General features: G+C 41.4%; 1 protein-coding gene and 1 long non-coding RNA gene across 6 annotated transcripts in view; both read right to left on the bottom strand.

Annotated features, from left to right (window-relative positions):
• Positions 1-6,563: 6,563 nt before the first annotated feature.
• Positions 6,564-18,917, bottom strand: LOC135302072 (uncharacterized). Its single transcript, XR_010363764.1, has 4 exons — positions 18,636-18,917; positions 17,905-18,059; positions 8,760-8,997; positions 6,564-8,280 (listed from the first exon to the last, which is right to left on the bottom strand). It is a non-coding gene; the product is annotated as an uncharacterized LOC135302072 (long non-coding RNA).
• A 2,762-nt stretch (positions 18,918-21,679) lies between these two features.
• DICER1 (dicer 1, ribonuclease III) overlaps positions 21,680-26,715 on the bottom strand; it is a 66,508-nt gene continuing 61,472 nt past the window's right edge. For all 5 annotated transcript variants that reach the window (XM_064423480.1, XM_064423484.1, XM_064423479.1 and 2 more), the window contains exon 29: positions 21,680-26,473. In XM_064423480.1, the coding sequence (XP_064279550.1) occupies positions 26,308-26,473 (166 nt within the window). In that variant the 3' untranslated portion in view covers positions 21,680-26,307. The remainder of the gene's footprint in view (positions 26,474-26,715) is intronic.

Genomic DNA, 26,715 nt, shown 5'->3' with positions numbered 1-26,715 from the left:
TGCTGCTTCAATCATTTTTTGACAACTCAACATTTTAATATTTTTTGAATATATATTTCTATGAGGAGAAAGCTATTACTAATACACCATACAAGCATGTCCTGTCCATAAATCTGTATTTTTTTTTATTATGGTACAGCTTCACAACTCAAAACAGTGTGGGTGACTTTCTGCATTAATTTCAGTAGGCATGTCTAGCAAGAACTACAGCCTCTCCACCTGGTGAAGCAGGACCAAGAGCTGCTAGACATCCTGTGGGCCACTAAAGGGGTCATGGAACAGCTTAATGGACAAATCAGAGAAATCAGGGCTCAAGAGAAACATGTGACAGCAGCAATGTGAAAATCTGGGACTGCTGTCCCTGGGATTACAGAGGTTTTTCTACACTTTGCAAAGTATTTAAACTTATTCATGACATATGGGCCTTGGAAGTCAGACAAGTCTTGTGAGATATTAAATATGCAATGCCTTGTGGTGACAAATGTACACTGCTGAACACAGGGTGACAGGGCCATGTTTTGGGGCAGCTTGTGGCTTTGTCATCTCTTTGTGGGGGTTGATGTGAGCAGTGCTGGGACATGCCAGTGCAAACATTCTCCATGACCTGTCCAGCATCCCAGCCAACACAGATCCCCATGGGCTGTCAGAAGGGACTTCAGATCCTGCAGAAAACTTCTCATGACACCACAAGGCCCATTGGGATGCAAGAGACCTCCTGCCCCTCCAAAGTCTTTCTTCTCACCTCAGGTCAGCTTCAAAATCCCTTTGGTCTGTGGGAACCCAAAACACTCTTTCATTTCACTCTTGTGCTGGTGTCTAGTGCACTACAAGAATAAAATAACTCAAATCTTTCCTAGGCCTTTAATCTAAGAGTTTCAACCTATACATTTGTACCTCTACTAAATATCTTGCTTATTCTAGCTCAGAATTTCTGCATAATCCATCCATCCAATACACCCTATAGCAAATATTTTGCCCTGTCATCTCCTTGTAAAGAGAGGGTGTCAAATACACGGCCACCTCATTGGACACAGCTAGGGAAACAGTTTAGTCTTCCCAGTAGAGTAATTAGAGAAATCATCCCACCTAGTTGGTCAGCTCTAGCCAAACACCTAATCAGCCAGGCTGGAAGCAGGAAACTTGTGATACACATGGACTGAAGGGGAAGGACATGCAGCACATGCAGTCATACATGGAGAATTCATGGTTTTGACACCTGTGCTCTCAGGGATCCTACAGTGGGATTCAGTCTGAGTAAAGTAGCTCTGAATACTGGAGAGCTGTTAAAAGGCTGTGATGGACTCTCCTGGTAACTCCTCCAGGGAAGGCAAACCTGTGAGCTCAGCTGTGCTTGTGTACATTGTGTCCCTGCTTGATAAAATTGCTATCATATTTTGAAGAGCAGCACTCCAGATGCAGTCACAAGCAAAAGAAGAAGAAAAATGTACTCTTTCCCACCCAAACAAAAAGAAAGTTATCCATGAGACTTCTTTTGGTCCAGTATTTCTATAGTATAGTTCAAAAAGCACTATACTGCATTGTGTCCCACCACATGCCTGCTACAAACCCTGAGCAAAAAGGATCTGATAACTCAAAGACTGGAGTTTCCTCCTTTCCTCATTTTCTTGAAGTTTCTTTTTGCCCTATTTAGATTTGTGCTGCATGTCAAAAATCCCCAAATTCTCCAAACCAATAATTGTCTGTTGTGACAATACTCTAACTCAATAACAAGACTGGAATTTAATTAAAATCTCTTATTTCAGTCCTTCTATGTACAAGTTAGTAATCCTTGAACTTTTCATGAACTAAAAGTCTTTTTCGAAGAGCCAGGCATTTTGGCAGAGGAAAGAATGGAGATGAGTAAACTTGAGAAGTGTATTGGCATCACTGCTCTTTCTGTGTCTTCAGTTCTTGAAATGGAGACAAGACAAGGAACTTGACCAATATTGACAGACAACACTCATTTTTGCTGTGTCCCATGGTGGCAGTGCAGGAATTGTTTCTTGTCTTTTTTATTTAGTACTAGGATCTTAATGGGCTTTCTTACTTTTCTTCTTCATCTCCATAGGGAAGAATATTTCTTTTCCTTTCCATTTTATTTCCATTTGCCTCACCAAAGGAACTCTTCATAGAAAAAAGAGAAAACTACAACAGAACTGTTCATCCTAATGTGTTTCTAGCATGGTTCCACATTTATAGATGAGACTTAGCTGTGCTTCTCTTATGCGCTTTAATTAAGTCAAAGTCCCACCACACCCAATAGAAACCTTTGGCTTGGAAGTGTGACCGGAGGCATCAAGGGAAACAAGGAATTCAGTGGAACAAGGTAGTCAGTGCACTAATTAGTGTCCAACATCTGCATCAGAAGTCTGAAAAATGTGATTTTGAGCCTGTGTCTGAAAGGACATGAACTGTTCTTTCCTTTGTGCTCAGCCACGTGTACCTGTGCCTCGCTGCGCTCACAGCAGGACTCGAGGAGCTGAGGCCATTGGATGGGGGAACTGATCTGACTGACCTAAGGAAACATGAAGCAAAAGGACAGGAAAATCCAGTACAACCAGTATGTCTCTAGGATGACAAGGAGGCTACAGCTGGCTGTAAAACTACACCCAGGTATATGGAAAATAACATTTAAAACATCTGATCTATGATTATTTATTGCCATGCATCAGCAGAATATCCTGTTAGCATAGAATAAATTCACTCCAGAATTCTCCGGCCTCAGCTCACCAGAAAATGTGTATGTTTAAGTTCTCAAACTCAAACACAAACATGTTTCTTTGAAGAGTGAAGTCTGCTTGGAATTCATAAAAAGTGTTCTTGTATTATGGATTTTAATATTTATTTTAACTTTCTGAAGAACCAGAAGAAAAGACTCATTTATCAATGGTGCATTTCAGCAGGAGAAATTTGCTTCTGCAGGGGTGTCTGTCAGCTGCTCTTAGGAGGAGGAAGGCAGCAGGTTTCCAAAGCTTTGCCTATTTGTACCAGAGGTCTCAATTAGGTCAGGGTACCTTCCTTGCTGAAATGGGCTGCAGTGAGATTTCCAAGCTGACACTACTAAAATGCTGTAGCAGAAAGAAAAACTATCTGACTTGTGAACTGAAATGAGGTTTTTGATAACTGCAGAAGTGAAATAATACATCCTATTCACCAGTGATGTTCAGATGGGTCACAGTGTAGAAAACATTTCAGAATCATTGATTAGACATCTGCCAGAGAAAGGCAAGCAAACCTCATAGGAGAAGACATTTTTCAATCAGCAGTGCTCATAACACTGCCCATGGAAGCTGTTCCATTACAAACAGCTCTGTTTCCTCTGCTAAAGGTATAGTGGAAACATCTCATTTTTATTTAGCTGATCAGACAATCATTTCTTTGCAAAGTGGAGTGTGCTATAAAACATGCAGAATGAGGTCTTTAAGAAATTATACATTTTCTTGGACAGTTTTTAATTTTAGATGTCTGAGTCTTATTACTGTCCAGTCAGAGCTTGCTGGCACTTGGAGAGTGCCAGCTTCCTTAGTGTTTGAAGTGACAACTACATGAACTGTGACATTTTAAAAGCATGATGTCTGCTAGGCATGTCTCAAAAGTTGTATGTGTTTGTTAAGTCCATAAATCTTCATGTCCACTTGTTGCATTACAGTTTTAAATTCAGATTCCAAGTTTTGCTTATTTTTGCCAAAAAAAATGTATATGCCAGTGTTTAATATTTCACTGCAAATTTATTAAAACTGGGAGAACTCATGTAGAGTAAGGCCCTCAGACAGAGGATGTGTCTATACTGCAGCCTGGAGGTGTGACTGTGACTTGAGCAGGCAGCAGTAGTTTTCATCTGGCTTGCTGGGTACTGATAACAGTGCAGTGATGGCAGCAGAAGGCTGAGTAGCCCATGGAGATCTGTTGTGCACCTTCCCATCATTTCCAAGCACTCTGAGGCTGCTAGGTTCAAGCTGGGTTGGAGAGTTTTCATGAGCTGCAATCCTCATTGAGTTTCTACACGCTGACAGACAAAAGCCAGAGGAGATTATATTAGAACTCCTAATATACTGCATTAGTTCTTTGAACTTCTTTACTGTGCAGTGACCACACCCTGGAAGAGAATATCCAGAGAAGCTGTGGAGTCTCCCTCACTGAAGGTATTCAAGAACTGTCTGGACACATTCTGTGATTCTGTGTCTCTTGCTGGGCCCATCTGATTAGAGGTGCTTCAGCTCTTCTTTGGAAGAGGAGAGTAAGGGAGCAGCAGAGGCTCTGAGATGTCTCAGGACCTGCTGGGTGAAAAGCTGTGAGGAGGCAGGAAGAAGAAGGTACAAGAAACGCCCATGGGGACATAATATCTTGTGTGCAGACTGTTCACTCTACTCCATCCTATGGGACTGGGCCAAGCAAGCTCAGAACAGCCAAGAGAAGGCACCTTCTTACCCAGAAGGTGAGACAACTACTGCTACAGCATGTAGTGATGGCCAAAATATAAAAAGGATTCAAGAAGGAATAAAAATTTTAAAAAGTGTATATTAATCCCTGTGGTGGGGACATAACCTGAAGCTCCATTAGGAATCCACAAGGTATGAAGCCCTGTGATTAGATGGTTTACCAAGGAGGATAACTCTTCACTAACTTCGTTGCTTATGTTCTTTCCTCAGACACCTACAGACAGCTGCAAAGGTCCCTCCTGGCAGGGCAGCCTTCCAGTCTGATCTGTTCTGACAGTTGTATGTAGTTCACCCCCAGAACAGACTGGCTTCCTCCATATATATGTTTTCATTTCTAGTGAACAACTTGCCAGTGAGATGAAGTGACAAGGAACCATTTGTATAATGACATTCTATAAGAGTGACAGATCTGGGATACAATAAGATATTGTTTTTTACATTGTTTGAACAAGCAGTTATTTTCCAGAGTACAGAAAGAACAAGGGTGAGTGCTGCTCTAATAGCTCCAGAGTACATCTGCAATACTGTATATTTAATAGGAAATGTGCTTGACAGAGTGGATCAGACCAGTGGTCTACTCTCTTCATCAGTAGTTATTCCCAGAGAGTTCATAGGAATGTGAGAGACATCCCACAACAGACCACTAGAAAAGAATCTTTTCATAAGAAAACCATCTCCTTAACTCACTTTGTTTAATGATGTCTTCCCTACTTTGAAGGCTGATACCTTTTCCACTTTGAACCTCTTATTATTCATATAAATTCCTAACCCTGCAGAGCAGTTGGCCTCAGTAATACTTCCTGGCAGAAAGTTCCACAGGTTAATTATGTGCTAATTATTTCCCATGTTCCCTTTAAAATACCTGCATCCAAGTCAAAGAAAATGCTCACCTCCCTTTGGTTTCAGTAGACTCAGGGGCTCTGGGCCTTGGCAGTTGGGGGTGGCACTGACAAGGTGGTGAGGAATCCAGCTATACATGCAGTTTACCTTAAATGGAGCGTACTCCAGCTGCCCTCATTTTTGATAGAGATCTGAGCGCTGCAGAGATTTAAGGTTCCCCACAGTGATCCATCATGGCTCTAGACGCAAACAGAGCTGCATTCTGGGATGTGCAGCTCCCCGTGGAGCATTTTTCCACTCCAACAAAGAGGTCATTGTGTGTGTGTTTGTGTGCGTGCGGGGTGGACGGGGAGCAGGCAGCGAGCCACAGCGCACAGACTGGTACCTGCAGAAGTATTAAGTAAATTGCTTCTGTCCCACCCTCAAGGTAAATCGCTAAATGCTCGCTTGTGTCTGACACGAGCATGCTGAGCTGGTGCTTTGATTCGTGCCTTCCAGGTCCAGTTTCACACCATACCTATTCTGACCACTGTCAACCTGAAAGAAATGGCCCAGCTCTCCCTCACCTGTCCACTCTCAACCATTTCCAATGAGTTCCTTGTGCTGGGACCACTCTGTACTGACCCATCAGCTGACGGAGTAACCTGAGCACCAGGGCAGCAGCTGGTCCTGGTGATGCTGCCATGGCTGGTGTGATGGGACACACAGGCTGGGAGCACACGGCTGGAGGTCTCACAGAAGCTCACAGCCAGGGGCACAGGAGATTGGTGTCAGCTCCTGAAATTTTTATGCAGTAGGTCAGATGAGGAACCTGATCCAGCTTAAAGCTACCATGACCTTAAAACAGAAAAATAGCTTAAGATAGGCTGTGATGAGAATAGGTCCCTTGCCCAGCTCAGTGTGCAGGCTGCAAGCACTGCTGCTGGGGTGGCAGGGGCAGGAACACAGTGCTGGGAGGGCAGGAAAGCAAGGTTGGATGTCAGTCTACACAGTGATTAGATTACAGGGATTGAAAAATGATAATCTTTTTCACCTTTTAGTCCTTTCATTTGGGAAACTCTAAACATGCTACTGACACAGGCAGCAGCCTTGGGTTTGCACAGCATGTTGTGCCCAGATGCTGGCCCGTCAGTGAGGCTGAGTGCTCCCAGCACAGGCTGCACTGATCCCATGTGCCCTCCACAGCACAGAGGCAGGATGTGAACGGGAACATGAGATCCAGCAGGAGTCCAGATAAGGGGAGCCTTGCAAAGAAAAGGAAAACAAGCAGCACAAGAGAGTTTAGGGACATGAAATCATAAGAAAATGGAGTGAGCAAGAAACAGATTTGCTTTCCAGAGTACTCAAGCTTTATCACAAGAGCTCTGAAACATCATATGTTCGCTTGTTCTCTCCCTCTGGGGACAGAAGCTGCTCAGACGTAGTAGGAGGTGACATCTGATAACCTGGAACCTCTCACCCAGGTCTGAGAGACCAGACCAGCACAATGACCCTGCTAGACAGGATAGGCATTTTTTTGCAGACCAGAACACCAAAGCTATTATAACTGTGCTTAATGTCACCAGAGTTTCAGTCTTATCTTAATGGATGGGCTGGCCCTATTTTTAGAATCAGTCACAAATCTAAGATCAGCTCAAAACCCAGTTTCCTCCAGCACCCAGGTTACATTGCTCTGACTTTGGAAAGAGAATAAACCCAGAGACTGAAATTTCAAAATAGAAGCACATGAAGAGGGATATTTTAGGATATAATTTTCATAGGTCATGGAGTGCTTGATGGATGTGTCTGATGTGTGTCAGAACTGCTGGCTCCTGATCCAGTAGCCATTTCCTTCCATATTTCCAGATGCAGAATATTTTTTTCCATGGTCTTAGTGATACATTAAGGATGGCAGCAAAGGGACAAAGACCATTGGCTATGCACCTATTGGAGCATTCCTAGGGAATGGCACAATGACAAATTTACCCATTCCAGCCTTAAAGACAAAGTCTGAAAACCCGGCCTTCATTCTTTCCCTCTGTAAATGTTGGGTTTTCCTAGCAAGCCAAAAATCATAGCACCTAAATACTTGGGAGAGAACAGTCATCAAGAACAGTATAAGCACTTTTGCTACACCTTGGCATTAGCATTGACTGCACTGTTTTCTTTAGAAGCTTCAGAGTGGCAGGAAAGTGGATATAAAAAAAGAAGAAATAGTTAGAAATTGTACAATATTCAAGCAGACTGTAATAATGTTAAATACCATTTTAAAGCCCCTAAACTACTTTAAAAACAACAAAAAAGGGACTGATTTACAATCTGTTTCACAGCTGAAGGGTGGAGTCCAGTAGGAGTATTTGCCTTTGGATATGCTATTAAAATAACAAACGTATATTAATCCAGCCTTGAACCTAACTGCCAACATTTTGAGTGTATCCGTCTGTTAACAGTATAGCAGAACAGTCAAAACAGACTTTATTTTAAAAAGGAATAAAAAGATGAAGGCACCACTAAGACAGAAGTCAGTTATTCATTATAATAATTTTTGCAGCAGTGCTTCACTTCAGAAGCTGGAGAGCTGGTGGTTTCCTTTGCTTTGTCGTCAGATGTTTGACATGCAAGTCATAGATGAACGAGTCATGCACACACCCACTTACAGTGTGTATGCATATATATGAGTACATATACAGATATATATGTACTAAAGATTGAATTAGTAAACTTTTACTTGGGGAAGAGGCATGAGGTATAGACATAAGTCCCAATGCACAGAGAAAATCATATTTTGATTGTGGCTCATGGGCACCATGATAGAATTAGGTCACCAATCATGTACCCCCTTGTGACCAGCTCATCACAATGTCAACAGCTCATGGGCATGAAGGAAGAGAGCAACTACCTTCAAAGCCATTGAACAGAACAGGCATGTTTGAATTGAAGTGTTGCATGGTGGGCACAATCATGACTGGCAAACAAAACGGGGAAGAGGTACCAATACCAGCAGCTCCCACATGACACTGCCCTGTAGGAAGAGATGAGCAAGGTGGCTGTGAGAGACAGAACAGCTCAGCGACATCTCTGCAAAACTCAGCTGATCAGCTCATGGTGCTAACAGCCTTGCTCAAAATTGCTAACAGATTGCAATTATTCACACCACACAGAATACTGGGAGTGAGCCGAGTTGTCTCTTATGGAAACCATTACAGAGCAAACCACTGGGCCCTATCTTGTCTGCATAAACAACAGAGCTTGACTGAGTCAGCAGAGGTTCCCCATTTAACATGAGCAAAGAATGCGGCTCCCCTGCTTCAAGCCCTCAAAACATGCCAAAATTGTCACCTTTAAGGTCTGAGTGATCAAGATTTGCTCTTTAGCTCCCTAAAAATTCTTTCACCAAGTCCCTCAACACAGGAGAGTAAAATAAATTGAAATATTCCAACCCATACTTGAACAAAAATTAAATAATAAAAATTTTTAAAATAATAAAAAAACCAGACTTACAGCAAGAGAACAGGTTGTGCTTGATTCTTGGTACCAGACTCTTCCTCAATGAGAAGTTTCATTTTTGTCTGTTTCACAGGCAGTTGTAGACAACGTGGTGGAGATACAGGCCTGTCCCAGCACCAGTAGCTGGCAGATGACACAAGGCACATGACGGGAGGAAAACACCTTTCTGTGTGTGCTGGCATCTTGAAGAACCACGCTGCTAATTGCCCTCACCATTGCCAGTAGTTTGTGACTAAATAAGAGCATCCAAAGATGTCAGTAATAGCTTTTCACTGTAGGGATTACTCTAAAAATGAGTGAAGAAATTTTCCCTTCACCGTGTAATTTCAAACACAAAAACCAGAAGTCTAAGGGCATAAGCATAGGCAATTCTAAAATAAAACAATTTATTATAACAAACAGCTCCCCTACACACTTGTCCCAAAAAGTGCTTGTTGGGCATCTCTCATTGTTCATGGCAGAATAGGAACATTTTGAGTTGAAGACAAGTGCTCTCACCATTCTTTTGTTTTTCTGCATGGTACAGAAAAGCAGCAGCCCTCCACCTCAGCACCATTCTCCAGTTAGCTTTCTTCTGTTACATCCATGTCAAATTCAGGATGACACTGACACCCCAGCTATCTCTGTCAGTCAGCTTCAAAATGACAGCTCTCATTTTAATGACAAAATTTTATAATTATGTGTGATTATCGGAGACTTGGGCTTCTGGATACTATTCTTACCTAAAGCAAAAGAAACTGCTGGTGAGCTCCTGAGCACACTGGAGCCAATGGGTCTGATGGACCTATGGACTCAGCCCAACAGTTCAAGGCCACTTGCTGCATTTGGCCACAAAAACCCCAGGCAGTGCCACAGCCTGGGGACAGAGTGGCTTGAAAGCTGCCTGGTGCAAAAGGACCTGGGAGTGCTGGTGACAGCAGCTGAACATGAGCCAGCAGTGCCCAGGTGGCCAAGAAGGCCAATGGCATCCTGGCCTGTGTCAGCAATGGTGTGGCCAGATTGACCAGGGCAGGGATTGCCCCTCTGTGCTCAGCACTGGTGAGGACACACCTCAAATCCTGTGTTCAGTTCTGGGTCCCTCATGACAAGAAAGACATTGAGGGGCTGGAGCATTGAGGGCAGCAGAGCTGGAGAAGAGTCCAGAACACAAATCCTGTGAGGAGCAGCTAGGGAGCTGGAGGTGTTTAGATTGGAGGAAATGAGGCTTAGAAAGGACCCTGCTACTTTCTACGACTACATGAAAAGAGCTTCTATCCAGGTGGGGATTGGTGCCTTTTCCCAGACAGCAAGTGACAGGACAAGAGAACATAGTCTCAAACCATAGGAGGTTTAGATATCAGGAAGAATTTGTTCTCTGAAGGAGTTGTGTATTCGGCTGCCCAGGAAGTGGTGGAATCACCATCCCTGGAGGTGTTCAAGAAATGACTGGACATGGCATTTAGTGCTGTGGTCTAGTTGGCAGGGAGGTGACCAGTCAAAGATTGAACTTCATCATCTGGGAGGTCTTTTCCAACCTAAATAATTTTGTGATTCTGTGACTTTCACCATCAGTATCAAAGGATCAGGATTTTAATCCATGCTCTAGCTCAGTCTAGAAACTAGGCTGGGCAAATTACTTAACAAACCATTTAACAATCTATTGCTTTTGGGAGAGTTACTTATTTTCCCCTGCCTTGGTTTTCTCCTCTGATAGAACACTCGGAGCCTTATAAACCATAATTAGCAAGTATTGAAAGAACTTAAAGATCTTGAGACAACAGCACTCTACAGGTGCATGGTGTATTTATTCTTAACACTTCAGGCCAGCAGTCCTCAGCCTAGGAGCTGCAAAGCCATAGCTTACAGAGTTGAGTTGCAAGTTCATTGGAAGTACAGTGACTCACAAGTAGAAACCATGACATGAATCTAGAAGTGGTATTGAGAATGAGGTCACGAACCTGCTGGTGAAATCAGAAGAAATGCCCATCCGTTTTGCTAGTTCCAGAGGAGCTTAAAATAGCAGGCTTTGTGCCTGTAATTATGCTTCCACTCAAGGCTACAATGCAGTCCCACAGATGTGCTTTTCTGTTGAGCTCTCCCTCAAGAACAACAACAGAAAGTTGTGCCTATGCCAGTGACCTACTCAATTAGATTTTACTTCAATATGTGTTAAGAGATTGGAACAAGATTTTAAACAAATGTTTACCCCCAAAAAGAGCCTTAACAGAATCAAACCTGTATTTCCCATGTGTATACATCATCCAAATAATAATACTAAAAACTCTCTGGGACATACTGTGAATATCAGTTTGGCTACCAGCTTTACTGCATGGAAAACTTCCCAGCAGGTGGTTGTAATCCTTCTAGAGAGGAACAGGGCTGGATCAGCAGTGCCTTGGGGTGTTAGGTGCCCATCCCTTATTGGATTTACACTGTGATAATCTAAGCACAAAACCATTGCTTCTTGCATTACTTCATTAAAAAGCTGACATTTTGGTTCATGAAGCTATGTCTAATCTAAGCACTTGGTTTGCATTCAGTTTACCAATGGCAAACAACTGGTGTCTTCAGCTTTTACAAAACTTGTTGGTTTTTTCCTGGGCATAGGACTCTCTCTTTGTCCTAAAAATATATTTCATTTTCATGTTTTCAGGAACATTATGGAAAATTTTTTCATAGGGCAATAATAAATAAATAAATAAATTCCCCTCCAAAGGGTTTTCATTTGTCACATATAATTTATGCCCACATAGGATTCATTCCTTAAAATAAATACTGAGACCTCAGAGAAAGCCCTTGTTCAGGTCTGCAAAGGGAAAAAGTGCCGTGTAAATGGGAGTGGTGGTTCAGCGCAGCCTGAGCCCCACTGGTACCATCAGAGAGCAGAGCAGCAGACCAGGGTTTTTACTGGCCTCTGTTGTGTCTGTTGAACTGTTGCTCCGTCTTTAGTGAAATCTCAAGCAACAGAAATCCTCTATTAAAACCACCTGCACAGCTTTGTCAGCCGAGCTCCGTGCTGTCAAATGACTTAGCTTCTTAAGCCAATACAAGTCATTAAGAAGAAGGTGAATTAGAGATTTAGACGTTGCCGATAGTAACTATCTCTGATCAATTGATATCTTCCTCTGATAAAGCGGCGCTGCCCGGCCGACCCCCTCCTCCGCCTCATCCGCGCGGGCCCCGACCACTGGATCTAATTACGGCTGAGGAACACCAGGCCCTCGTCAGCGCTGAAAGGCCATCAGTAGGCCTATCCATTAATAACTCTCCTGTGCGCTGTACATTGTAATTGTCAGACTGCAATTTACAGTAATCCTCCAATGCAAAAACTTAAATAGCTGCAGCTGATTTGAAATTCATACAACCAGTTGAAAGAGAGAAAAACAAGATGCACGGGTTAAAAGGCCAAATTGTGCAAGTGTGTGCGCTGAGTGACAGACATTTTAGTACTAGCCTGGGACCATATTTTAAAAGGTCACTGAAAACTTTTGGCTTGGGCCCTCTGACAAACAATGAACTTTCCATATATTTATTTGCCATCTCTTTGTTTTTACAGCAAGCAGAATAAATGAGTTAAATGACGTTGTGCGGGTCTGCACATTGTCAGCACAGGTTATAAGTCATTATTAAACTCCATCAAATCAGACCAAACCCGGTCTAGGCAATGAGACTAAAAGTTATTTGCATTCCTTCTGTCATAAAAAATCATATCCCCTTACCCAAGACTTTCGTTTCTTTATTAAATGCAGCCACAAGAGTATTTCAGGTCTGGCAATGTGAGCTCAGGAAAACCTACTCTGTATAACTCAGTGTAACAGCTTAGAACCGATTCCACTAAAATGTCCCAGTTGAGTGTATCTGGGCACTCAATCAAGACACACATATTACTTTTAAATAAGATTAGCCTTTATATTTTGCTGCTTAAGTTAAAACTTTTCATGTCATTCTCTCATTTTATGTAAACTCCAACATAATTCTGTTTTAGAGAATACTTCAAACAAATTAAAATCCTCAACTTGAATGTGTCTAGCAAAACTCTCTTAATGGCATAGCAAGCTGTTTGGTGACACTAAAACACTTTTAAATAAGATGAATTTTCCCTGCGTTGCCCTGGCTTTGTAATTACTGCTGCTGAGCAGCAGACGCCTTTGGTTACAATGGCAAAAGCAGCGGCTTGTGCTCTGAAACTTATTTGACAAATAACTTACAAGTGACCTGCAACATCTGTTTAAAAAATCGTCCTTTCGTATCTGCCTCAAGTTGAGTTCAGCATCAATTATGAAATGCAAACATATCATCTGGGGCCAAGGGCAGCTTTTACACATACACAAGGCACGGTGTGGGGAGGGGGCGGGCTGCAGGCGCCTTCCTTACGCCAGTCAAGGGGAAAGAAAATGTGTAAGCAAGACTCCATCCCGGCTACCAGCTTGTAGCATCACGCTAGTGAGATCCAGTGTCACTCAGCCACGGGCCTGACTGCTGTGGTGCTCGGCTCCTGGGCGCTCAGGAGGGCTTGAGCCATGGTGGGATGGGACTTGGAGAGGTGGGCAGTGATGACCAGGACTTTCAGCCACCCTGGACATCAGCTGGAGCAGCAGAACAGCAGAACCTCCGACACCCAGCCATGAGCCTCGCTCGTCTGGAAGGTGCCAGCAATGGCCATGGAGGTGTGTGAGTCACATCAGCCCCTCAGGAGCTGAAAACACCTACTTAGCAAGCAAAGGGCTCCACACTCCAAAGAACACCAGCAAAGGGTGTTCTAAAACTAATGACAGCCTGGCTTACACTCACAAAATCCTACAGCGATGGAGATGATGCTCTTCAGTCTCCAAAGCTCTCCTCAACCCTACCTTTCAATAGTTTCGTACTGTGCTGCTTGGCATAACAACAGTTCAGACTGAGATTTAGTTCATGGTACAAAAGCAGATGGAAGAGTGAAACAGAGCACTTCTCTCTTCTTCAGAGATTGGAAAAATTTTTCAAGTTCTTATAAGTCTTTTTATGTGGAAGTCAGTAAAAAATAAAAATAAGAAATTCTGACTGTATGTAATCCCAAATTACATTATTTTGGATCTGATTTAAAAGCTATACTACAAGGTTTGATTCAAGTAACATGTGCAGCACAGATATCCCTTCACATCAATAAATATAAATAGTTTAACTATTGAATATAAACTTTTAGAGAACTATTTCATTATTGCAATCAAAATAGTCTGCTTCTAGCTTATGTGACAGCACATGTAAAATATAGGTTGAACAACACTGAAAATATTGATTTCTGAAGCTTTAAAAGATATTTGCTTGTAAGAGATCAAAGGCAGATCTAAAAGTTTACTTATGCAGGTCTCTTTTTCTGTCTGCTGCTTTTTTCATTTACTTTCTTATACATGAACTTAATCAGCCACCAAGCTCAACCATCAAGTGATAACATTTCTGCAGCTAATTGTAGCATATTGGAGTCTAGTAAGGAATATTATTAAACTGTCCTATAACTCACGTTTTGTGTGAAAAACTGGGACTTGAAAAACACCTGCCCAAACAATTCATAAACACACAGCACAGCAAATACCTATGGTAATTCACTGGATTTACAACCGTCATATTATATTAAACATACAGTATCAAAATTTATCACCTATTACACAGATTCCTGTTTTAATAATATCTTGTTCTTGTACTATTGCACCTTCTCTCCCAAAGGGTCCCAAAGCACTTTAAAATCATCCATACAGGAATTGCTTCATTCACTGTGGAAATACAGCTGCCTCTGGGGTGGGATGGGGGTTAGGGCAGCAGAGGAATTGTGCACATTGTGCACAGTCATTACAAGCACTGACAGAGAGAGATGATGGCTGGGGACGGGGAGCAGAGAAAATTACACCCGGGTCTCAGGAGCATCGTATAAAAGGCATGATCACAGTTGCAGGTGAGGGAGGTGCACAGGCAGCTGTGGCAGAACTCAGCACAGTTCGGGGCATTCTTGCCCTAGCCATCACTGGTAAGCAACCCTACCACCACTGTAGGGCCAGCCTTCAGCTCCAACCCTCAGGCCATGGGTCATGGACAGGGATGAGCTCCCTCAGGTGCAGCTCTGGCTGGTGAGGGGGTTGAGCTGGAAGTTTGAAGGCTCTGTCTCAGTATCACCACATGAAATGCAGAGATCCCCGAGAGATAACCCCAGCTGTGTTTCTAGGCAACCACAGGAAAATGGGAGCACATGATAGATGTCTCTGTGGTGGGCAACTGGATGAAATTGAGCAAAAATAACGCAATATTAGGACAGATCAGGAAATGCATGGATGTTTGCTAGGCTGTTTACTCAGTTAGAAGTTGCCTGTCAAAGACTGATGCTACCTACACCGATGAAAAATGTTTGTGCTCCTCAGCTGGCTTCAACTGCAGCTTCATCTGTTCATACCTACCATAACTGCCAAAGCAGTCTCATGTGCCCTCATGTCAGCCCCAAATCTTTCCAGCTCACCCTCATTCAGGACCTTCTCTAACCCTCCTTGATCAAGGCAAGGAATCAACTTCTGAATAGTTAGATTTAGCTTTACAAGGAAATCAAGTGAGAAACTTAAAACTGAAAATCACCACCAATGGATTTACTCCTGCCTGCTAGACTACTCTGGTTCTGCCTGTTTCCACCACTGCCCAGCTCTTCCCTACAATGCTCACCCCTTTCTGGGGGTGTTATTTATCTGCTGGGTTGCCCAGGTCTGTTTCCTTTCCTCTGTATATTTGAACTGTCTCCAAATCTTGGCATTTCTTCCAGCATATTTTCAGTCTGCACCTTTCTCTATTTGTTGATACATTTCAGGTGTTTATCCAGGTCCCCCATTGCTCCTGGCCTCAGTGATTGCAGTTTCTGGGATTTCCTGACACACATCAACACAGTGTATCCTACAGAAAAAGCAGCTGCTGTATATCTAGCATAGACCATGTACTCACATCTAGTTTAGTTCCTACAGCCCATGTGCCATAAGGCTCTGCTGTGATTTATCCAGCTGCTGCATTAAGTAACCCTTCACCTCAGCTAACCTGCCAATAAACCAACATCACTTTACAAGAAACCTTCCACAAAGCTTGCTGTATGGCTATTTTACACTAAATTCAACAGCTTGCTATTGAATGTTGAGTAAAGTAAGGATTTCCCTCTCAATGTGCATGCACAAGGATGTGTGTTTGATTCAGCCCTGCAAGGTGGATGGGGAAGGTCTCACTTGCCTTTCTCTGCCTTGCTGTACCTGCTGAGAAGAGGGGAATTCTTTGGGAATTCAGCCCTCTGTGGCAGGCAGTACATTCAGTGCTCCATGCAGGAACCCTCCTAGCTGACAGATTCCACAGAAAGAGAAACTTTTTAAAGCCCAGCAAAGGCATTTGGTCTAGCAAAAAATGGTTACTGAATCTTCCACAGATCCCTTCCCATCTCCACCATGAGCAATTTCAACACCATTGTTGAGGCAGAGTCCCAGGAACATTTGCCCTTGTTCTACTCGTGGTTTTTGCTGGCCCAGCCCTGCACAGCAGGCAGTTGGCCAGACAGGGAGTCCAGCTGCCTGTGCCATGCTTGTTTGTATAATGAGCTCTCTTTTGCCTAGAGCACATGTACTATGTAAATCTGGGAAAAAGGTGGTGAGTGTTGCTGACAGGGACATAATGCCCTGCCATTCCAGCTAGAATCACCCTGAAAGTAATAATTTCTTAACTTGAAATTGGTGCTGCAAAATAGCATAAATTGGTATAGTTGTGTGAGGATAGGGCAGATCTTGGAATAGGCAGAGAAGTTGTGGGTGCCTAGTCCCTGGAAGTGTTGAAGGCCAGCTTGGATGGGGCTTTGAGCAAACTGGGCTAGTGGAAGGTGCTCCTGACCATTGTGGGGCAAGGTGAAACTACACTTTAAGATCCCTTTCATTCCAAACTATGACTCTCTAATCTTAACCATCAAGCTCCTGGGGCTCTACTGAAATCAGGGAGGGTTCCATTCAGACACTTTAGACAGGTTTTTTCTAAAGTCAGATGATGACTGGAGAATGAATACACAAAAGTAAAAACTGATCTAAGTGGCTGTAGTATAAGAACATGGAAGCAGATGTATGTGCTTAACAAGACATTTTTTCTAATGATGGTAGTGAGACAGGCAACACCACCAATAGCTCTGCTCTTCTCTTGATGTTGCTGTGTAGATGAGAATCTAAGGTAAAAGCCTTACCCTAAAAGTGATGTGAAAGTGCCACTCAAGTACTTCTGTGATAACCACTTTTTTAAAGGAATATACAGTTGAGGACTGGACTGGTGATCCTGCAGTCCCCTCATGGAACTCAGTGCCTCAGTTAGGTAAATCTGCAACTTAGCACCAGTTTATTACAAATGCTGGAACAGCTGCAGCAGTTCATCTCCCCTTCTTCAGGCCAAGTGGCTGTAAAGGAGAGAGGATCATCCTCACCTTGTAAAGAGATGAGAGTGATCCTGGAGTAACAGGTGATTGATTCCCTGGCCATTCTGCACTCTGATGAAATCTTCTCTTTGTTCCATCACTTTCCCTGGAAGAACATTTCCAGCTTCAGGCTACTGTGTGAGATCCATGTCATCAGCTGAGTGCCATCCCAAGGTTAGGGAGGAAGGGGCCTCTCTCTCATTCAACTCACCCCATTTTGAGAGGGTGATCTCAGGGCAGGAAAACCAAATGGTGCCCTGCAGCTCCACTGACAGCAGAGAAATGGGTGGGAGTTAGCCCCAATGCTGTCTGCAGAGGGCATGTTGGAATCATCACAGAGTCATTGAGTTGTTTAGGGTAAAAATTATCTCTAAGATCAAGTCCAGCCATTAACCCAGGACCACTGTGTTCACCACAAAACCATGTTCCCAAGTGCCACATCCACATGCCTTTTAACACTTGCAGGGATTGTGATTCTACCAGTTCCCTGAGCAACCTGTTCCAGTGCCTGACCACTCTTTCAGTAAAGAATTTTTTCGTAATATCCAACAACCTGCACAACTCCAGGCCACATCCTCTAGTTCTGTCACTTGTTACTTGGGAGAAGAGACTGGGTTATCACAGAAGCAGGCAGCTAGTGAATGTGCCACATTTTATTGAAAAGCCTGAAAAAACAGAAGCAGAACAGCAGAGGCTGCCTTTGCACATCCCAGTGTTTCTCACCTTTTCTCCTTGACATCTGGAATTTACACTTATCATGTCTGAAGGACTTTTGTGTTTAATTCAAATGCACACAAGTTACAGACCCCAAGTGGATGTCTTCCCAGTGACTTCAGTGAGAGCCAGACAGGAACTCAGAACTACAGGAAATTTTCAAGCTAACAGAAGAAAATTACTTCAATTTAAAAGCTAGCATGAGACTTCCAATAAAATACACATAAAAAGTAATGTTAAAAATATAGTATAAGCCAGGTAAGTGGAGATGGTTAAGCAGCAAAGTAAATGATACTGTTTCCATAAAACTGGGAAAGTTCTTGGTTATTTTACTCACCAAAATGAAATTATTGTTCACATTCTACAATAAGGAAAGACCTAATCACTGCTATGAGAAAAATAAAACGTGCTTACATGTCAGTACTGCCTGTGTCCACTGACATGGAGATTTCCTCTAAGGAACAGATCCTGCACCTGGACTCTGGCAGCAGAGTTAAGGGAAGCCCATATATACACCAAACCCACTCCTCTGTGTTTCTGGATTTGGAGTTATGATTAGCTTTGTTACTGCCTCTTCTCAGACAAGCATTGACCAAAACTTACTCCCCTCAGTTTTCAAACTCCTTTTTTGGGTATGATTTTACTTGAGTGTAATAACAGCTAACCAAATACATCATATTTCAACTGATGCAATTATGAAACACATTTTTTCTTGTAATAAGGAGATGAGAAACCAGTACCTGTATCTTCCACAGATAGGTGTGTTCTCTTCAATTCCTATGAGGTGAGCACTGAGGATTGTCAGAAGGACAAAGCAGAGCTTCAAACTAGCATTGAAGGGGGAAAGGGGCAAAACCAGGCTCAGCAGTGATGAGTGATGGGATGATTTGCCAGAACTTGAGGAAAGGAGCACTAATGGGATCTTCAATGTGCTTAATCAGGCATTGGCTAAACTGCACCACACCTGAAATGTTTCTACACTAATGCACACACCATGAGGAGCAAATGAGGAGCTGAAGGCTTTGGCTAATCCCAGAGGTCAGACATCATTGGCATAAGAGAAATCTGGTGGGATGAGTCCTGTGACTGGAATGCCCTGTTGGAGGGTTCCAGACTCTTCAGAAGGGACAGGCAGGGCAGAAGAGGCAGGCAGTGGTACTGCAGATAATAGAAGGGATAGTAGAATGTATGGAGATCACAGCTGGCAATGGCACAGTTGAGAACCTCTGGGTAAGAATCAAGAAGCAAACAAATTATGTGGATGTCATTGTGGGAGTCTCTAATGGACCCCCCAGCCAGCATGACAGCAATGACAAATTATTCTCTGAGGAACAAAGTGTCACTTTCAAGTGTCACCATCATCCTTACAGGAACTTCAACTTGCCAGGAATCAATTGGTAGCATCACACAGCTGGTAAAACCCAGGCCAGAAGATTCCTAAAAAACCTGGATGACTTTCTGAAACAGGTCCTAAGTGAGCCAACTCAGAAAGACGCTCTCTTGATTTGCTGCTTGTCAGCAGAGAGGATCAGTAAGCCAAGTGGAGGTTGGTGACCACAAAGTGATCAAGTTTGAAATCTCTGGTGACATGAGGAAAAGTACCAGCAAAACCTCAACTTTAGACTTGAGGATGCTCACATTACTAGTAAGTAAAATCTCCTGGGACAATATCTTTGCACGTGCTGGGGTTCATCAGTGCTGGTCATTTTTTAAACATCACCTCCTAATGGCCCAAGAACATACAATACCCAGTGGAAGGTGACATAGAGAAACACAGAGATGCTGCTCACCACTGGAGGGAGAGAATCCCTCTGGTCAAAGCTCAGCTGGAGTTGAAGCTGCCAGACATATGGGGGACAAAGTTTTTTCAAATATGGCAAGAGGCAGTATAGAAACAATACCAGCCCATTCCAGGATGAGGATGGACACCTCACAAGCGGACAGGAACAAGGCAGAGATGTTTAATGCATTCCTTACCTGTCTTCAGCATTAGTGATGGACTGAGGGGGTCTCAGGTGCCCTGAGCTGGAGGACAATGACGGTGAGAATGATCAAACCCCAGTCAATCCTGAATTTGTGTGGGATCTGCTGATCCAACTGGATCCCTATAAATCTATGGGGCCTGATGGGATTCACCTAAGATTCCTCGAAGGGCTGGCTGATGTCATCGCAAAACTTCTGTTTGGTATTTTTTAAGCAGTCTTGGGAATCCAGGGAGGTCCCAGCTGACTGGAAGCTGGTGCATGCTGTCCTCATTTTCCAGAAGGGCAAGGAGGACTCTGGGAACTACAGGCCCGTCAGTCTCACTCCAGTGCCTGGAAAAGTTATGGAGATTATTCAGGGAGGTATTAAAACACTCCTGAAAGGCAACACAGTCACTCACTGGTCACAGCCAGCACAGCTCCATGAAGGGAAAGTCCTGCTTACCAAACCTGATTTCTTTTTATGAAAATGTAACTCAGGTGGTTGATACAGGAAAGCCAGTAGATGTTTTGGATTTCAGTAAAGCTTTTGATACTGTCTCTTGAAAGAGTTCTTCTGGACAAAATGTCCAGCACACAGCTGGATAAACACATCATGGGATGGGTGAGCAACTGGCCCACATGTCAGGTAGAAAGGGTTGACATCAGACTGGGGACCTGTCACTAGTTGGGCTCCACGGGGCTCCATCCTTGGGCCTGTGCTTGTCAACTTCCTAAATGTCTTGGACACAGGACTGGAAACAATACTAAGCAAGTCTTCAGACAAAAAATGTCTTTGAAGCAGAACCTCTACTGATCTTACACCGTGACTTTCTGGAGAACTCCATCTGCTTCACAGTACTACTCACCTTCTTGCAGACCCCAGCTGAGAAGGCCATCCCTCACCTCACCGCCACTCCATGAAAAATTGTGGCCAGTTTTGCCACAATTAACAGGATATAATGACATCCTCAACCAATTTTTAGTATTATTATTTTCAGACCAATTTTCCTGCAGAAAACCTGGGGGGAAGTTTTCTGCTTTGACTCACTAGAACTGGGGAGGTGGGGGCTGTGTTGTCATCATTACAAGCCCACACACTGGAGCCTGAAGGGCCTGGCCCTTAAAGGCACCTTTTCCAAATCCAGAAAAAGCTATCTCCATGCCTACCAGAAGCCTAGCAGGCTTTTCTCTATAACTTAAAACAAAATGTGCAGTAAAAGATGCTCACTGCAGATGCCAAACAAGTGACTGCTACATTGTGAAGTTTTCAGGAAGACTCCTTATCTTTATCTGGCAGGTCTGACTTGTCTCCATAAAAGATACATGACACTACTGTGCCAGTCAGAACATTCTACAAACACACTGCCAATATTCAGGATAAGCAAAATACTAACAGAAACCAACAAAAATAATGAAATTGACATTATTAATGCTGAGACTATTAGCTCATGCTAACATATTATTTTTAAAACATGTGCCAGTCATGCAAACCTGAGTTCCAGAACCCTTGTGCTCTGGGGCCTCCCAGCTCCAGCAGACATTTTGCAGGTATAATGGTCAACACAGAGATCAAATCGTAGCACATACACCATCATTTTTAACCTGAGTGTCCCTTAAGAGTCTTCACATAGCTCTGAAGACAGTTCATTCATCAGAGGAAGGAGACAAGCAGACTTGTCTTTAAACAAGGTGAAGAAATATTGTTTTCACAAATGTTTTCACATTTTTCTAAAATTTAGACTGAACAGCAATTTTTTTGTAAACTCGGGAAGATTTATGGAGATATTAACAGGAGTTTAAAAAAAAGCAAAACAACAATACAAGGTGAACAGACCATAACTTTATTGGAGATATACTCAGCTACAATTATTACAAAAAACTATTAAAGGTAATTGTGATCCATAAGGTGCAGATTGCAAACTTCTGCAGCATGATTACAGTATGAATGAATTACATTTTATGTCCCTTAAAGACAGCTGCAGCATGTGATGGTAAATATTTTATTGTCCATCAAATTATATTTGTTATTCTTTCTACTTGATTTTAACCATCTTTTCAGTCACACTATTTACAATAAAAATGCCTGCAATTTCCAATTATTGTTCACAAACATTTTTCTCCCTAACTTGCTGCTGCAGTAAATTCTGAGTGCATCTACAAAGCAATTAAAGTAGTCTGTGGTTGCCATTCAAATAAAAGAGGGAAAACCCCAAGGATTTCATTGGATGAAATTTATTTTCAAGAATTTTAGTTAGCTTTGATAGAAGTTAATTTTAACTGCTAGTGGAGTATACTACAATGACCTCTAGATATTTGCTAACATAATTCATATTGAGTTACAGCTGATATTTAGATTACATTTGATGGTCATGAACTGTAGTGTTTAAAGTTTAAAATCTAATATGAAAGTAAAGAAATCAACTTCTTGAATATTAGAGCAATTGAAAAAAGATCAACGTCAGTAATTAAGTACCAAAAAATCAAAATGCTTCTTGCTTCATTCATATAAAAAATACAAGAGATTTCCATGAGAATGCGTTCATGGGGAACCCCATCCAAAACAAACCCAGAATACTGTCAGAGTCAAGTGCAGTATCACAGCAGACCACAATGCTATTTGTCATTTTTGGACTGTGTGTGCTGCTGTGACCGGGATACAAAGAGTTCATTTTCTGTACAGATAAATGCATAGAATATGTAGCATATGTTTTGTCATATGCAGTAACATAAACCCCCCACATTTTCCAGTAGATGGTTCTGTATCTGCTCACAAGGAGGAAAAATGAAACTGAAACATACATACAAGCACAAGATCTTCAGATATGTAAATGAATGCAGTTCCATTGACTAAAATGATACAACATCAATTTGCACCAGCTGAGGATCCAGCACCTCATCCCTGGGCCACCACTATATTCCTCCCCGGCACTGAAACTGGTTCTTGTTCAAGTTCTGTACTTGGCAGTTGCAACATACTACTGTGTAATGAGAATTAAAAATAGTAGGCTTTTTTTTTTTGTATGGACTTTAGCAGCATCAAGCTGAACAAACACTTCAGAAGTCACTACTGAGCACTCAATATTCAGACTGGACAGATTTAGTTGAGGTTGACCAAATTACTAGGGCCTGTCTTCTCCCAAAAATTACATTATATGTGTAAAATGTTGGTTTGTTCAGAGATAATTACTGGAGTGTCAGTCAGAGGTCATTCTAATTTTAATTACTTCACATAACAGTAAAATGATGCAGTAGAAAAATAATAGCTTTAAAATACAATCAAGAGTTGTTGCACATCTTTGTTGTATTTTTTCCACGTACAGTAAAAATGCCACAGACGTTACAAATGACCTATTTAAGTTGTGCAAGTAAATGACACATTGCAGGCATTAAAAACTATCTTTTTCAAAGTCATTAAATCAGAACAGCAGCAAGGCCAAACCACATTTTTCCTCTCTGTTAAGCATTTTTTCCTTGAAATGAGGTAAAGCATGGTACCAAGTGCAATGCTTATTTGTGCTACATGAACAGAACAGCGCAAAAAAAAAGCCATAAAAATAAAAACGCAGCATAGTTAGGAGGACTGTTTAAAGTACAGTATAACAGGACTTGGATAAAAAACCCCAAGGTTCATGCCAATTAACCCCCACACCATTTATGATGAGCCTGTGTGGCTGCTTTTGAAGATGGGCTGCAACAGTCCGCTTACACTTGTGCTTATAGCATGTCAAGTGATTTCTATCCCAACCTTCAAATGATCAGATTTAGGTCTTTAATAGCATACACTGTCCAGTATCAAAATCATATCAACTGTAGGGTAAAACACACAGATGTGTAACATGGAAACTAATATGGATTTTCTGCCTCAAAAGATAAAAAGTATTTAAATGAGGTCACACTGGAAAAAATCGCGGCATTTAAAACACATTTAAAAATGCATCAGCAGCAGAAACTACTTTATAGTCAGCCACTACACATTTCAGATGTCCAATTCATACGCTTTATCTAGTAACAAAGTGATCATTAAACTGTTCTGAAACACAGAGTAGGTTCAGCTGATTTTGTCTGCACCCAAACACTCCATAACCACTTCACTGCTAACAACTACCCGAAACCCCTGAGAATCTATAACCTTGTAACAATCAGTAAGAATTTTAGGCATTCAAAGAATAACTGAAATTTTAGCTTTTCATAATGCAACTAAAACTACTTAAGACTTTCTAGATGGTCTGATTTAATCTGCTGATTGATGTCTGGCCAGAAACAGAGAATTGTTGACATGCGTAATCATGTATTTTCACTAAGAAAATTCAGTTCTACTACAAAGAGCAAGCTATAGCTTAAATCAGTGACCTTTTATAAACAGCTAACACAAAGCAATTTACATTTGAGAATTCGGACTGCATGTTTTTATTGTTCCATATCACTATATAATCTACTAGCTGTTCTTACACCTGACTGAAGTACCAAATACTAGACTTTTTTATAAGCTAGTATTTTAATTCTTGGTTTGACTCCTACAACAAGCAGCTTTCAAATACAAGAACAGTCCTTTTCACAGACTGAAAAGTGACTGAGATAGCAAATATACGAACTTTTGAAAACTGTATTTCAGAAAAGCTTAATGTCTGCCCCTTGTCACTAAGGCATTCACTTTATTTTTTTGTTAAGAAAGCAAGAGCTGACAGTTTTTGTTTTGTTTTAGTGTGCATTTGTGAGGAAAGGAATAGGGTTTAAAAGCAGGAAATACAGTATTTGTTTGTAATTTAGTTCATAAGACACAGCATCAAGTTCAAACTATTGTGCTGGAAAATGTTAAAACACCTTGCTCTGCTTTCTCAAACTTCAAGCATAATTAACAGGGCAAAATTGCAGCAAACCTCTACTGATACTGGTGGGAATACAAGACCCACAGCTTTTTTTAAAAGGTAAATTAAGAGGTATTATAGTTACAGTGCAAAAAATTAAAATTTCAAGCATAATATATAAACATAGCACCAAAACAGAAAAAAACCCAATGCATGCAAAAATAAAAAGGAAAAGAAGAGAAAAAAAGAACTGAGGTATTTAAGTGAAGAGTGCCTACAAAAATCTAATTAAAGAAGTATAGGCAAAGCCTAAAAAATACAAATATGATTTCCCCCCACGCTCCCAGTAGACCAAAACATCAATGAGCTAGTTTCTCTAAATTAAGGACCTAAATCACAGATGTATCAAAAGTACGGCAGTTATATCTCAAACATCAACTTTCATGTTATTTAACAGCACAGCTTTGGTAGATGAAATATGCATGCAATTCTGAAAAGTACAGTAAGAAATTTACGTGGAAATATCTCTAAGTGTAAAGGTGCTCTGTTTGTTAAATACGTAACCAATTGACTATAAAATCTGCAGCATATCTTAGGTGTGATATGTCTAAGGTTGTTTTGTTAGTGAAAGTTTGCACTGTGCAATTATTTGTTGCTGTTTCCAGTATTGGAACTATCTAGCTTGCAGGTTTGTGTAAAATTGGAATTTTAGCCAAAGACCATATTTCGTTTATGGTATTAAAAAAACTGTAGACTAACCACCTCCTCAGAATTGTTAAAAATAACCTAATTACATATATATGAATATAATTTCTATTATAATCCTGTAATAAGTCACAGCTATAGTAATGAGTTGTACTGTAAATATAGAGCTGTATCATTGTAAAATGCATAAGAAAATGAAGGGAATGTAAAACAGTTTGTTCCAAAAAAGATCAGAAATTAAAGATTATTAATGAGGGTTTATTTATTTTTAAGGCAAGAACCTTTTTTTTATGCAAGACTGTGTGGCATAAGGAAACCGAAGTTTCACTCTACCAGTATGCCAGCCATTTCAATTAAAATCTGTCCCTAACAAATAAGTGCAATAATGATTGGGAATGCCATCTTAATGTAAAAAGATGACATGGAGAGAAAAAAAAAAAGGAAAATAAAAAGGAGAATACTGGCACACTTAATCTTTCTTATACCCAATCATCCAGTACAGTTTATCAACTGCTTTATGACTGGCACTAGTGCACAGATTGAAAAATTCCAAGATTACTATATATATAAATCTAGCAACTGCATTAGGCATAAGCTCCCTGGCCTTCTAATACTAAGCAAAGCTGTACTGACAAGAAAAGTAAACCAAAAAGACCTGACAACAATTATTCTGAACACTTGCTAATGTCATCATTAAAGCACTCTCGTGATTAAACAAAGCAGAAGTGAGGAAAGAAGACAAGATTGTGTTTGCGCAAAAAACTATAACTACAATTAGTTTGAAAATTTTATACATGTTAAATGTTTTGTTATCTATTCTGTTATCAAACAAACTTTAAATTCTGTCTTCCAATTTGTTCCTCTCAACGTCAACTTTTAAAAATTTGCTTTATTTGTATGTTATTTTTTCCCCATTTCATTTATTTTTAAGAGGAGTCTCAGCTGTTTGGGACCTGAGGTTGATTTGCTTTGAGGCTTCGTAGTGCTCTTCTCGCAGCTGCAGATTTGGCAATCCTGTAGCTTCTGCCAACACCTTTAAACTTTCCCTTCCCTACAACTTCCACTGTAACTCTGACCTTCCCATCGTAAGTTCTTTCTGCAGGACTGCAAAAATATACACAAGAATTACTTACTGCCAAGGCAAGGTAATGTGAGATAAGAGACCTACATTCTTTTTTCTACAGTAGTTAAAGCAGTAAAATTAAACAGAAATCATTATATTTCTCAGAAAGCTATGCAAGAAAAAAAAAAAAGAACAGTGCATGTGATGATTAGGTTGGCTGCTTAGTGCAAAAGAAATTACAAGTACTTTGTGACATTTAAAAATTCTCTGTAGTTCATGAAGC

Source organism: Passer domesticus, chromosome 6 (genome assembly GCF_036417665.1).
Source record: "Passer domesticus isolate bPasDom1 chromosome 6, bPasDom1.hap1, whole genome shotgun sequence".
NCBI lineage: Eukaryota > Metazoa > Chordata > Aves > Passeriformes > Passeridae > Passer > Passer domesticus.
This window is presented reverse-complemented; position numbering and strand designations above follow the sequence as displayed.